The 14,916-nt window shown below is 35.7% G+C and overlaps 1 protein-coding gene across 1 annotated transcript; it reads left to right on the forward strand.

The window, feature by feature from the left end:
• Positions 1 to 3,957: 3,957 nt before the first annotated feature.
• LOC132558789 (neuronal acetylcholine receptor subunit alpha-3-like) lies at positions 3,958 to 7,832 on the forward strand. Its single transcript, XM_060223396.1, has 2 exons — positions 3,958 to 5,051; positions 7,574 to 7,832. The coding sequence occupies exons 1-2, from the start codon at positions 3,958 to 3,960 to the stop codon at positions 7,830 to 7,832; spliced, it is 1,353 nt and encodes a 450-aa protein (XP_060079379.1).
• The last annotated feature ends 7,084 nt before the right edge of the window (positions 7,833 to 14,916 follow it).

Below are 14,916 nucleotides of genomic sequence, written 5' to 3' on the forward strand. Positions count from 1 at the left end.
TACCAAACATGTACCTTGTGTCCTTTATACAGTTCAGTAATGAAAGTCTCCAAAATAAGCAGACAATGCATTGCTCCTTTAGTTTATAAAACTCTATCGTTTGCCTTTGATAGTCTGAAAATTTATTGCGGTTGCCATTGAGGTCTTTTGTAATTTGCACAATTATTTGTCTTTTTCTGTATGTCTGGCATGCCTACATTATAAAACATTCTTAAAACTTGATATTTTGAAGCTTAGTCCAGTAAGACGATGTCCTCTTTTTAGGTTTAACAATACCCGTTTTATTTCATTCTTGCGTTTCGTTTACTGTATTGTATTTTCCAATTTTAGTGTCATTTAATAATGGCATAGTGTATTTATCGTTTGTACCCGGGTTGGTTTTATTCGGAATACATGTGTTTGGTTAGCGTTATAGGTATGTTCCAGCCAGCTACCTCAAAGTTGCATTATCCAATACTCGCGATGTCATTAACTCTAGTAGTTGGTTTCATCAAAAGTATTGATCCATTGCGAGTATGTACCAGTAAAACAGGCACAAGTCATTCGGTCTCTACCCGCCATGGCGTGCTGCTGTTATCAGGAGATCAAAAGGTAGGCTATAACCATCTCATACCTTAACAAATTGTTTTATAGACAAAATTACCTATTAAATCTTGAATCTTTTTATCATTGCTAACTGAATAATTCATTATAATAGTATCAGGAGACATGAAATTGTAGGAGGGGTGATGGGTTACACAAATAATCGCAATTCCACACAAAATTCTATATTATATTTGCTCGTGTGTGTCTGGTATCCCAACAGTTGTCCATCTGCTTTAAAAGAGAAACGCCTTGAGCGAGAACACTCTTTTAAGTAATGTCTTCTATTGATGCTCAAAGATAAAAAAATCAAATAACAAGTATGCGATATATATATAGAAAAAATATTTGACTTTCAACATGAAATCACTTGGTCCCTTTTACGGACATTTAATAATGTCATTGGAATTCTGTAAAACAAGATAATATGACACCGGACATTTAATAATGTCATTGGAATTCTGTAAAACAAGATAATATGACACCTAACCTCGGGAGACAATAGTAGACCCTGAGATAAAATGTCGAAGCATTTAGTTGTATATTACTCAAACGTTACAGCTATTTGTGATTGTATAACTGAATGTGACTAGAATTAATCATTCAAAGATTGCGCAATGTGTGTAGTCATGAAGGTTATTAAAATGTTTGACATGACTTAAACATCCTCTGTATGAATATTAGAATGTACTATAAGCCATATCCTTCAAATACTGATCTGTTCCCAAGTAGAGTGTATTTATCCCCGACTATAAACTGTTGCATGACGCTTCAGTGGTTTCTCACATTTGCAATTGATATTCTGTGCCAATATATATCTTGAAATTGATACATTACCATATTTGGGCGTAAAAGATCACCCCACTTTCCGCATATTGTGATTAAGCCTTGTTTTAAAACTAATATATTATTGATGGATAACACTATGACAAAAGCTCTCTTATTTGTATATGGGAAAATATATTCAATAGAACTTTATGCAAGGTGTGACTTAAACACCATCAGAAAGTGTATTCATTGTAACTGTATTCCAGGAAATCACAAGGACATGTGTTCCATGTTAATTGTAGACGAGACAATCAAGTGTTCTCAATGCTGGGTTTGACGGGAATACAATGTAGACGTGCTTAATTACACACTGTGAGGTTTGAATGGAAAATCACGAGAACGTGTTAACTATATGCCACCGGGTTTGACGGTGAAGCTTTGAGAAAATGTGTCCAATGAAACTATGTGAAGTTTGCCGGGAAACAAGGAAAGTGTGTTCAATGTAACTGTTTAAGATTTCACAGAGAAACCACGAGAAAATGTGTTCACTGTAACTGTTTAAGATTTCACAGAGAAACCACGAGAAAATGTGTTCACTGTAACTGTTTAAGATTTCACAGAGAAACCACGAGAAAATGTGTTCACTGTAACTGTTTAAGATTTCACAGAGAAACCACGAGAAAATGTGTCCACTGTAACTATTTAAGATTTCACAGAGAAACCACGAGAAAATCTGTCCACTATAACTGTTTAAGATTTCACAGAGAAACCACGAGAAAATGTGTTCACTGTAACTGTTTAAGATTTCACAGAGAAACCACGAGAAAATGTGTTCACTGTAACGGTATGTCGGGTTTGATAGAGAAAACATGAGGTAGTGTGTTAAGTATAATTGTATGCCGGGATAGAAGGGAAAACGATGAAAAATTTTCAATGAAACTGTATGAGGTTTGAAAGAAAAACCACGAGAAAATGTATACTGTGCAACTATACGCCGATTTTGACTGGAAAACCAAGATAATGTGTCGTGAATGCTCGATGCGTTCGACGGGATAATGTTGAGAACGAGCTTTGAATGAAAATATAGAGAATCTGTTTAATGTAATCGTATGATTTAGTTTTGATGGGAAACCATGGGAAAGAACGTTTCATAAAAATGTATGCCGGGTATGAAGGGAAACTCACGAGGAAGTGTGCTAAAAGTAATGATATGCCGGGTTTAGCGGAAAAAAACCTTAGGGAAAAATGGTTAATTTAACTGTATGTCGGTTTCGAAGGACATTTATATTTGCTCTTTGCTACTAAATTACATGAGTACCCGATGGCCAGTGCATTGATCATAACTGCAACTGGCTCCTAATTATTGTGTGACGTCACAATGTTCTTGTCTGGTGTTCCGTGATTAGCTGTTTCTATAACGCGATTAAGAACCTTTTTTTCGCTGAATATGACCGGAAACGTGAAAATTGATAATGTTGATGTTGTATGTAATGTAGATATGAATCTTCATATTCACATATCTATTCTATATAGAAAAAATATATCTAAAATATACACTTTACTTTACATATGAATATGAGTATTTTCTGAATATCGTCATGTTCCATATCGGGTTTCATTGGGTGGCAATAAGGTTTTTTGCAATTACATCGACAGAAGTCTTGGGTAAATATTGTTCAAAATCCTACCAACAGTTAGGTGATCGACTAATGTTACTTTAAGATGAATTTAAAGGATAGCGTTTCATGAATGGTTTTCTTATTTCTTTTATATTTCTATAAACTTTTTGGGTCTTTAAGAGTCGCCGCTGTGTATACAAGCTAAGTCTGTCACTCGTTAGCCTTCAAAGTACACTCACGGTTAACGACATGTACTGATCGTGTTCAGTTATGTTTAACACTATTGGAAAAATTATCAATCACACTTGTTATAATGTCTAAAACAAGTCAATACTACGACTATATACGGACAGTTTATAGGATAGCGTACACTAACAACATGATTTAAGTATTATTAATGATTCTGGAACATGTTTACATTACAGGTGTGTTCAGTACAGTTCCAAGCCCCCGTACTCGCTGTCCACTCTACAGATAATTCACCGGGAAGACGGATTTATCCTATAGAGTATCGTTAATTATATATTTACACATCAGTAACTGTATCTGTCTTAAAATAATAGACACCTCGTCAATATCAATTCAGAGTGCTGATATAGGGCACAGAAACCCATTATCCAACGTCCATAAACGTCATGTTGTAGGCCGAGATTGATTATAGGTGGACAATACTCGATATCTAGAATCACTGACTATTTGTATTTATACGACGCTGCAATCTAATATTTCTTCGATATCAAAGCATTAATGCTATCGCGTCAGAACAATGCTTAACCGAACTAAACCGCTGATTTGCTTGTATTCACTTCTACCCTGTTTGATGTACTGCGTGTCTGGAAGCATATTACCCTATGCAGTAGAATTATCAGACATGTTCAAAAATTATTCGTCAGTGTATAAACCGAGGAAGGACTTATCTCGTAGTGTATTAGTTAATATAACATTCCATTTGAACGTCCTTGGTGAAATCAATGAAAGATTACAAACGATGCGTTTTATTGCCTGGTTTGAAATATCCTGGGTAGATGAATTCCTCATATTGAGCGAGGACGTGGAAAGTTTGTTGATTCCAAAAAAAGACATATGGTATCCGGACATCAGTATATACGACACTGTTGAAGATCCACAGACCATCAGTGATGGACAACATGTGATTCTGTTCCAGGACGGCCGTGTGTCATGGTACCCAGGAAATGAGTATGTTACAAGATGTAGTATCGACATTCGACGGTATCCTTTTGATGATCAGGTGTGTAACTTACGTGTTGGTGCATGGCATACTACAGCATGGACACAACAACTGACAGACTCTGGAAAAGGACTAGATATTTCAAATTATGTCGAAAATGGGGAATGGGAGATTACTCGCACAATGGTGGAGGCAAACAAAAGTCCTGGATATAACACCTCCTGGATACGGTATCATATATATCTTAAACGCCGTTCTCTACATCCGATTCTAAACACTCTTGCTCCAGTCGTCATGCTCTCCTTCTTGAACACGCTAGTGTTTCTACTTCCGGCTAATTCTGGTGAGAAGGTGACCCTGTGTATATCTGTTCTCTTGTCCTTCACCGTGTTTCTAACCGTGTTTAATGATACAATGCCGAAGATGTCCACTACCATATCCTATCTGTCAATCTACCTTGTCGTTCAGCTCGGAATGAGTGTGTTTGGAATCGTCATGTCAATATATATATGGAGAATGAAAGATAGAGAAGACAATAAATACCACTTTGTCAATGTTTCTGCTAATAAAAATGAAGAAGAAATAAACAGAAGCGTGTACACAAAAAGCGAGGACTTGAAGGATCATAGTATATCTCTTCGGCTCCAAGGATACAAGGATGGTATCGAGGAAAACATTGCTATTGGTGAAAGTTCCAAAACCGAGGGTTGTCAAGGAGACGAGTCAGACTTTCACTTTTTCAATAGTAATTATAGCAATGGTTTCTTAAGAAAGGAATCGTCACGAAAAACACGATATAGTGCGGCAGTCTTTCCGTCACCACAAAAATATAATATTGACGAAAAGGATGCTGATGATCCCAATCGGAAAATTAAAAAACTCGATATGATCATGTTTGTGATAACATTTTGCCTCGTAATGGGGTCTACAATATTTCTGTTTGTAGCATTGTTGATATAGTATTTTGTCATTTGACAACATAACTAATTGTTTGCGAGAGGAAATCGTGTAGCATGTCTTAAGTAGATCAGCATAAAAACGAGTAGGCCATACGCCACTGTTCCTCAATATGAAGTATTCAATCGAGAAATATGACAATGAACTCCATAGCTATATTACTTTGACGTTAAGTATCCTGGATCTGCTGTCCATTCTGAACTTTTTCATTGAAAAGATATCTGGGCTTCAATCAGCGCCACTGTTAGCTTTGAAGAGAATTATCTGATTGAATTGTTGGATTCCAATTTTTTGGTTTTTGGATGGTTTCATATTTAGAAAATTCGTTTCAAGATTTTTGCAATTTGTGCTTATTGTGGCAAAATAAAGGCGATCGTATGTTGCAGAGAAAATGGTAAGTCAAATATCCACGATTTTCACATTAACCTGTACTGACGTCCATACCTGTTTCACAATTAGGAAATCAAATTTACATTTTGAGTAATGGCCTCATAGTAGTCAGTAATGATAGGGATTGTATTTACTTTTATTAGTACAGTCTTAACGCCCCGTCAACAAATAAAAGATCATTAGGGCCATCAACCGGTAAAACACACAGCGATCCGAAAAGGGAATAACATCAAACAAACTAAAAGGTAAAAAACAAATGCTTAAAATCTGAAATTATTGTATAATCATAGTCTATTATAAAGACCAACATCTGTAAAATAACCTAGTATTTTAAAAATCTCAACAGTTTCAAAAACGGTATTTAACGTTACGATAAAAAATGTCTCGAGTGGACTTCGCATATAAATAACTATACATTAAAGTAAATCGATATAATTGTCACGGTGGTCAAACTTATATATACATGTAGTTATATATATAGTTTGGACAGTAATTTAATTAATGTAATATATACCGTGTACATGTATATGTTAATACTTGCGCTGTGCACCAGGCCGCTGTCCTGTGTACAGGCTTAATACTGTATACACTCACTGATATTGCCTGTGTGCATTACTGCCACAGTGCAGGTAAGTGTTGATTAAACTAAAAATATTTAAAACTAAATTTAAATATTACTCGTACTAAAATATTATGTAAAATTGTACTTTCATCTAGTTGACCGACCGTAATTTAACTATTTAATATATTAGGTCATAATTACGTACATACATGGACAGGTTCTGTATATCACAGGGTGAGGTCAAAACAAGAGTTGTCAGTGTAAATATATAATTCTCCATGATAAAATATACAAGTTAATAAATGTCTATAAATATTTAAATCTTTACTGAATATTGGGTGTTACACATTTATGCGCGTAAGCTCTATATTAAGATATTGTATTTTTATTTCAGGTGACTGTCTCCGTGAATATGTGTTTAAATGTTCAATAAACTGTGTGTCGAGTAAAAATCCACACAACCACATGCATTCGTGCGATAAAATAATCATTTTCTAGTAGCTCTTCCAGTAAATTACAAGAACAGGACATTTTTGTCATATGTATTTAAATGAATTCAATATACACAACAGTGTAAATACATTGGTTAAATATAAAAAAGCAATGCCCGGGCTAGATAAAAGAACAAAAGCTAGGCCTGTACTGATTAGTTTCTACGGCACGTAGGACACAAGATCTACTAATGATAGTTGATTAAATGGTATTTCTAATACCACGATAAACTGTTTGTACCTTTCTATTATTCATCCGTTCCTTCCATATATGTGCTTATTGAGAACTATACATTCTGTTGAATTGTGGATTACATAATTTGAAATATTTCGTATCTAGTAAGATATCGAGGTCATTACGCTATGCTTTGTGCAGTTATTGTTTACATCGTTGTTTACCGCGTTCCCATCTGGAAATGTGACGTTACTTAAATTGTTTTAAGAGTTGCATGGCGGATATTGTGGATGAAGCAGAATATGCTTACCCTTTCAGAACACCTATACATGTCTACTTTTGCAGGAATCTGTGTCAATTTTTGATTTGAACATATTTTACCCTAGGGTTTTTAAAATTTGAGTTCGTATTATGATGACACGTTTTATTTCCTTTGTTATTGTATTTCTTATGTCAGGTGTTTAATGAAGCATACAAACATGTACGCAATGCAGCCTTGCTGTACCGTGGATAGTCATGCATGCCAGCTACCACTCTATCAGAATGTCTCTCCATATATGTAACAGCAAGGATTTCCATAAATTTCACATATCTTCATGTACCTGACTTGCTTTTATGATTACTGGAAATTGTTCTTTGTGAAAAATAAGTTTATTGACTTTTTGGGAAATATAAGTTTATTAACTTGACAAATATTTATATCTTTTTACTTTTTAACGACCACGTTTGGTCATCAATATAAGCGTTATTTATTAACTTGACGAAACAGCTGTTTGATTCAGTTGAATATCTTAATTTGATCTTCTCCATGGTTGTACTATAGCAGCTATTTTTAATTAGAAATGGTGAAACGGATGGCATTAATGTAGATGAAGATGACGAAGTGCGCCTCATTGAATCGATCCGCAAAAGAAGAAATGAGAGCGAGGATAATCACGTGACTGTGTCAATGGCCGACTTTGTGAATGTTGACAACAATCTAGTTAACACTGCTGAAATTTCTGAGGACGATGTCGTGAGATGTGTTGTAAAACAGGATTCCGATACTGAGGAAGCAGAGGAACAGAACACAGCTGTTCTCAGCCAGTGCCAACATTAAAATCGGCCTAAGCACTTCGGGAAATTGTCCCGTTTTCTTAAGGTAAAATCTAACATTTCCGACGACACATTCAGCGCGATACACTCAATGCAGTTATTTGTAGATGAGATTACTGACAGGCGTTATCGGGAAAAAAATCTTAGGAAGGAAGGAGTGTTGGAGAGAGAGAATGAACTGCTGACATACGTTTGGATATTATATAACATTTAACCCTTTGGAATAAAACGTCATTTGTTTGTATATTTCTTTATATTTGGCTTATTTGAAACTCGTAACGTTATGCCGTCGTTAGACATAGCTTGGCTTACAACAAAGTTTGTTTCAAATTGTACTTCCCTTCTTTCTAACTATACATTGAAATACCCGTATATCGAATCAAAATCAAATGTGCATTGAAATTGGTTATAATTAAATTTGACTGCAGTATTAATACATAACGATTAACATATTAAAATATCTCTTTTGATTTTGTAGTACAGAAAGAGAGGCTGAATAGATAGCATCTCTCATTACTTTGCTTGAATATATTCAAATATAGCCATAAGCTTCATCTTGTGTAACCATGGCCGCGGCAACCTTATTATTATCACTTGAAGCATCATAATATAAATGTAAAAAATGAATATTCTAACTGCAATTTCAAGAACGATCAGCGGAAGGTCCGTCCTTAATAATGTTGTGGTAACTGCGAAGGTTAGCTTAGTTTCATTTTCAAACATTGGTGGGCTATTATTGACTTGGGACCGTTATGTACCGCTTTGAATACGTTTCAAATAAGTTGCAGTTTGTTAATCATATTATAGTTGTTGTGTTCTTAATTGTCAATCCGACGTATCGAGAATATCTAGGTCGTGTTTACTCTACCTTGAAGTCCAGGAGTACCTGCATTGATTTTACTTCAAATCAAATTCACTAATGAATGATGAGAGCCCATCACGGACACGGCTATATTTGCATGATCTCAAATAACAGTAACGTTCAATTTACTATGTATCAATACCATTAAGCCAAAGTGACAACAAAACGTAGGTCGACAATGTAATTGCATATTTACTGAGAAGTTAGTAACGCTTCAATAATTACATCACGTTATAGGTATAACGTGATCATGGATATATATACCATTAATTAAAAACAAACATTTCATCAGTAGAACTAAAATTGCGTCCGTCCTGACTATTGAACTACAACGTTTCCCATGTGATCGGCCTCGCATAGAAGAGGACAAGTATTAACTTAATATTGTAACCCTCGAAAACAATGGCCAACAAGAGCGGTTCATAGAAATTGACATAATTTTGAGCAAAATTCCATTGTATAAGTATGGTTCCCTACTGTTTTGAAAAAAATGCATTTCACTTTTGAGTATCTGTAACAGCGGAGGGCAGTAACCGTGTGCTATGTTTCAATCTGCAATGGATGGAAGACCTGATATGATATAGTTTAATAATTCCCCGTTCCTTATCACTAATAGTGAACACGTCAACATAATCAAACTCAAATGTAATGAAAGCAAGGTCAAAATATGAACAAAAGACATATTTACACGGAGACTCTTGAAAAAGTATAAGGCCAAATACATTTGTTGCCGATCCAGAGTTAATGATGGCAAAAGTATTAGTCAATTCTTAATTGAATAAGATAAATTTCTCTGTCATGAACCTTAGTGATCAGAGTATTAAGATACATCGCAATAGGGGAGTTGACTTCAGTGAAAGAAGTTCATCATCTAGAAGCAGATAAAAAAGTCTTTTGAACCCTGCCCGAGTATTTAGAAACATTCGACCAGTTCTCATCGGAACTGACACCTTTAGAGAAAAGTCAAGCTACAGATCTGAGAGCGGAATGTGAAGATATATAGGTAAAACTCGGGTGGTTGAGCACAATAAAGACACCGGGGATGGGCGCCTAATTAGAATACCTGCACAGTGTATCTATCCATGTCAGAAAGTAATACTTGAGTAGGAATTAAACAAAATGCTTGGTATCATACAGCCTAGCAATGGTCCATAGGCAGCCCCTGTTGTATTAGTATCTAGGAAAGACGGCTCAGTCCGCTTTTGTACTGATTATAGGAAGTTGAACTCTATCACCAGGAAGGGTGTCTTTCCTCTTCTTAGGAAAGATGATACATTAAATACATGATCTGGGACAAAATGGCTTAACACCCTAGATTTGGTCAATGACTACTGGCAATGTAAAATTAATCTTGCGGATAAGGAAAAACAACAAGGGACTGATTAAGTTTAATGTAATGCCCGTGCTACCTATTCTAGATTTATGCAGTTAAACCACTTTAACCCTCCCAGTATTAAGTGTTTGTGCTCTTTTGATGATGTTATAACTTTTGGCCAAAAATTTAACGTAAGTAAGGTCAGGGGTTTTCTGATAGTAGCTGGTTACTATAGTAGATTCATAGACAATATTGGCTTAACCGCTCACTATTCTCACAAGGAAGAATAACAAGTTCATTTGGGGTGAGAAATGTGAACGTTCATTTGAAACCCTTAAGAGTCTCCTTACAACTGCCCCAATGCTGAGTTATCCCGCGGGAATTTGGAAGTTTATCCTAGATACCGACGCCACTTTGACAGGTTTTGGTGCAGTTCTCTCTCAAATATAGAATGGAGAAGAAACAATTATCGTCCATGGAAGTAGGACACGGAACACGGCCCAGTCAAACTATTGCACAACTCACAGGGAACTGCTAGCAGTAGTAACATTTGTAAAATACTTTAAACATGGGGAAGGCCTTTCATCGTCAGAACAGATCATGCCTCTCTTACTTGGCTGAAGAATTTCTAAGTGGTTGTCTGTCCTTGATTTATATGATATAGAGATCCAGCACAGGGTAAGTTACAAGCATGGCAATGCTGACAGTTTGTCACGCTTTCCAGTGTGTCCAGCGTCTAGGGTTTACTGTCCAACTTGTAGGCCCCTAAAGTCAGATGTCTCGTCTGCGCCTGTTATCTCCCCTGATCCTGTAAAACTCCTCCTAGCAGTCTTTTGTTTTTGGGGTCATATCCAGGAACTCATGACACCTCAGACAGCTCCTATGAAGTACCTGTGGAAGGAAATAAAACAGATTTGAAAATCTGGTTAAATGCCTGAGGTCCTGAACGATTTAAGGACTGGCAGGAAGGGGACATAATCCTAAGGAAGCATATACCCTTAAAGGAAGTCTATATTTGGATCATTTCCTTCAGCAATTAGAAAACTACCATATGTGGGAATTGCTTTTCATAGATGAACAAGGAGTTCTGTGTAGAAAAGATCTGTTAAGCAGAGAACCAAAATCAACATGTATAAGTGAGGACATTTTACATCACCTCCACATCTTAAGGACGTTATGGCATCTTGGTCGAGATAGAACAACTGATATGATCCAGAAAAGGTTTTGTTGGCCTTGCTTAGTCGCGGACTGCAAAATCGGTATAATACTTGTGATTCTTGTGCCCGTAGGAAGCTTTGTACATCACGAGGTCGTGTCCCTCTGACCCCTTCTGGTTCTATAGGGACTCCATTGGAGCGTGCTGCTGTTAATATCCTGGGTGGGCTTCAAACGACAGAAAATGGAAATAGTTACATTATTCTAGCAGCAGAATACTTTTCTAAGTGGGTTCAAGCGTATAGTGTACCTAAACATACTGTTCAAACCGTTGCCGATAAACTTGTGACAGAATTTATATGCCGGTTCGGAACCCCCAATATCCATTCAAACAGACCAGGGTCGATAGCTCGAATCTGGACTCTTTAAGGCTATTTGTGGAACATTGGGGATAGGAAAAATATAACTACTCCCTACAGACCCAAGTCCTAAAAATAGGACGGCTTTTATGTACGAATATTACCAACTGATTTTCTTCCCTTCCACAGCTTCATAAACTTCACTGCTTTGCTCAATGTTAATGATTTCTTCTAATATTTCAATTTCTGATTCCAAATTCCTTTCTTGAATTTTCATAGCTTTTGATTTGGTTATAGAATAGGCAATAGTCATAATCCCGAGTTTCATTTTCAAAATTTCAAATATCTTTTCATCATTTATTTTCAAAGTCACCTCCTCCAATTTCCTTTCACACTTTTACAAAATAATTTTCAAAAATCATGTTCATGTTAATATTACTGACAAAACAATGTAACTACTGGCGAGCTGTCAACATATTTCAACACCTAGGAATGGCAAAACTTGTCTGAAAAACGCAGAGCAAGAATTATGTGTACACTACTAAGCAGCTATGTTGTAACCGGAATTTAAACTGATACTAATCATTCTTTTTGGCCCAGATGTAAGCGCGCGAGGGGTGTTATTGTTGGATGCAGGTGACATCTTACCTTTTCACGTCCTTTACGGTAATATGCGAAATCATCTTTCGGATTACAAACTAGTAACTCAATATGACATAATATTTTTTATCTTTAATCAGCAATTATCATCATCATCATTATGACATTCTTATCGGCCCGTCAACACACAAAAGGTCATTAAGGCCACCAAACGGTTAAAACACAGCAATCCAGAAGGAAATTACACTAAACAAACATAAAGGTAAAAGACAAATGTTAAATGGGTATATTAACAAAATAGATTAAAATGGTACGTCATAGCAGATAGCATTGGAACTGTCATCAAACGGGTTCATAAACAGAGGTGGAGATATTACTGGGAAAAATAATCTAAAAAGGTCATAGAGGATGCAGTATCAAAAATGATGGTCTGACCATCAGCAAGGCGCCTAGAAAATATCGCGGAAGAGTTTCGATAGCTTCTCAAATCTCTACCACGGACAATACATCAGGTATGCGTAAAGTTATTCCAGACCTTTGAAAATAAAATGTATTTTTACGCGATTAATGCAAGACAATTTGCATAAAATACAATTTATTTGTTAGGTGAAGTATTTTCTTTATATTTACAGATACTTGTGACTAATTCAGGGTACTTAGAACGTCGGTGCTAATCATGCTTCTGTAGGAAACCGGGAGTTTGCGCCAGAAGTAGCATTGTTTCCAAATAAGATATCTTAATCATAAGAACCCTTCAGTTCTCTGGAGTCTTTGTTTTCTTATAATGTGATTTTTTTTACTTTCATGCATCAAAACAATTTTCATGAAAACAGTCTGATAAAATGTTATTATCTTTTTAGAGTTTCTCTATACACTATTTTCAGACAGAGTGAAAAGGGATCAGCAGAATGCACGTGAACACTACAAAACAAAACTAAGAAGAGGTTGCGACCTTTAAGGTCACTTGAGATGACCAATATTGAATATAAAGGTTATAACGGGTAGTTTTCAAGTGATATGAAACAGAAATTGTGACACTGAATATAGTAAACCAGTGTCAATACATGTATACCACCAGAACTGTGCTATACTAATAATTCTTACCAAGTTATTACCATAATGCTCAAAAAAGCCCTTTTTTAAAAACTGAAAATTACAGGAAAGAAATGTGAGACCCATTTTGGCAATTAAAACACCTTCTATGCTTCCAATCACACAAAGCATTTGATTTCACCAAATATGGGTTTAGAAAGAGAGTTTTGACATTTAAGTCAATTTCATCCCTTTTGGACCCGCCATCCAGCCCCTGGGGGTCAGTCATTATTAATATGAGCATATCATCAAGACGTCATCCTTCACTTATAATTCTAACCACGTTTTAAATATTTCTAATGATAATTAGACCAACAATGTTCAGAAATCTAGTTTTCCTACATAAACTATATCAAACTTTACTCCCTCCACACCGTGAGATGAGATACCATGGGGCATGTGGAAATATTACCCTGAAGCAATGAAATCAAAAATTTTGGTAAAGTACCTGAAGATGCTACATCCATGAAGAGCATGTGATTCTACCGTATCTGGGTTTTGATAAAAGGTTTGAAATTTGAATCAATTTGACCCCGTCCCGTAGGACCCTGTGGGGTCAGTCTGGATCAATATGGGCATACCATTCAGTCATAATTCTAACCAAGTTTGAAATATTTCCAATGGAAATTTAACAAATCATGCTCAAAAAATCTAGTTTTCCTACATTACCTATAGCTTTATCACAGTCTTCATTAATTAATTAGTTTTTTATTGCGTTTTCTATTTGACTTGGTATATTTTCTTCGGCTATCAAAAGAAGTTCTGTAGTAAAGGATTCTATCTGGTCTTCTAAAGTCAGGAAATCAATAGTGTTGAGAATTTTGGTACCGAAATGTTTAAATTTACTCCAATTTGCTTTATATCAATTTCAATAGGGTACATAATCGCTCTTTGTGGATCCCCAATTCCTTAGAAATATTGGAAATGGGTTGCTTCCACAAAGATCGTCATGCACCTTTCATTCGAAATCGAGTAACAAAGATGGTTGACATAAAGTTAATTGAAGGTGAGAGAATGTTCCGGATCCGAATTTAAAAAAAAAATTGAATTTGATCGTGAAAATTTTTTTTTTCTGCCGAAAGGACCTCTTACAGGAACAATAGAATTTTGCCCACGAACAAATTAAAACCAAACTGGGTGTTATTTGTAGCACTTTGAGATAAACACCAGGAAATGAGATTAAAAAATATAAAAGGTCATAAGGGCCTGTGCTATAACTCACTTAATGTAGTGTACACCAAGGGTCAGTTTTTTATTCAAAAACCTATTATATAGATCAAATCTTGCATCAGTTGAAACTATATTGTAATTAGCATGTTTATCTTTACATTGTGATGTCAAATATGTAACAAAATACTGAAAGAAAAGAAAGGTATGCGATCTTGAACTTGAAAAACTATTTTCCAATGGGATGATCATTACAACCATTAGACTTTCATCTTCATCGACCTAAAGTAGGTATTACATGACGTAGTTGATAGATCTATATTCGTCTGAATTTCATTCAAATGACTCGATTGTACAGGGTCAACGGTTTCCTTACCACTTTTATTTATATAAATAACACACTGTTTATATTTATCTCAGCACGAGTCTTGGTGAATGTTTATATCCAATGTCATCTTCCCACACGGTCAGATTTTATCTCCATGGTCATCATGACTCTTAGTCATTGGTCAATATTTGTCTTGGTGGTAGCCATTTT

Source organism: Ylistrum balloti, unplaced genomic scaffold, assembly GCF_031769215.1.
Source record: "Ylistrum balloti isolate Yb309-2 unplaced genomic scaffold, AGI_CSIRO_Ybal_v1 Utg370826, whole genome shotgun sequence".
Taxonomy (NCBI): Eukaryota; Metazoa; Mollusca; class Bivalvia; order Pectinida; family Pectinidae; genus Ylistrum; species Ylistrum balloti.

Bases quoted from the DNA above. Each gene is read 5' to 3' on its own strand.
- LOC132558789 (XM_060223396.1), top strand. From the start codon at position 3,958: ATGCGTTTTATTGCCTGGTTTGAAATATCCTGGGTAGATGAATTCCTC. The intron at 5,052-7,573 runs GTTTGTGATAAC...ATTTTTAATTAG, and splicing joins AAAAAACTCGATATGATCAT to AAATGGTGAAACGGATGGCA.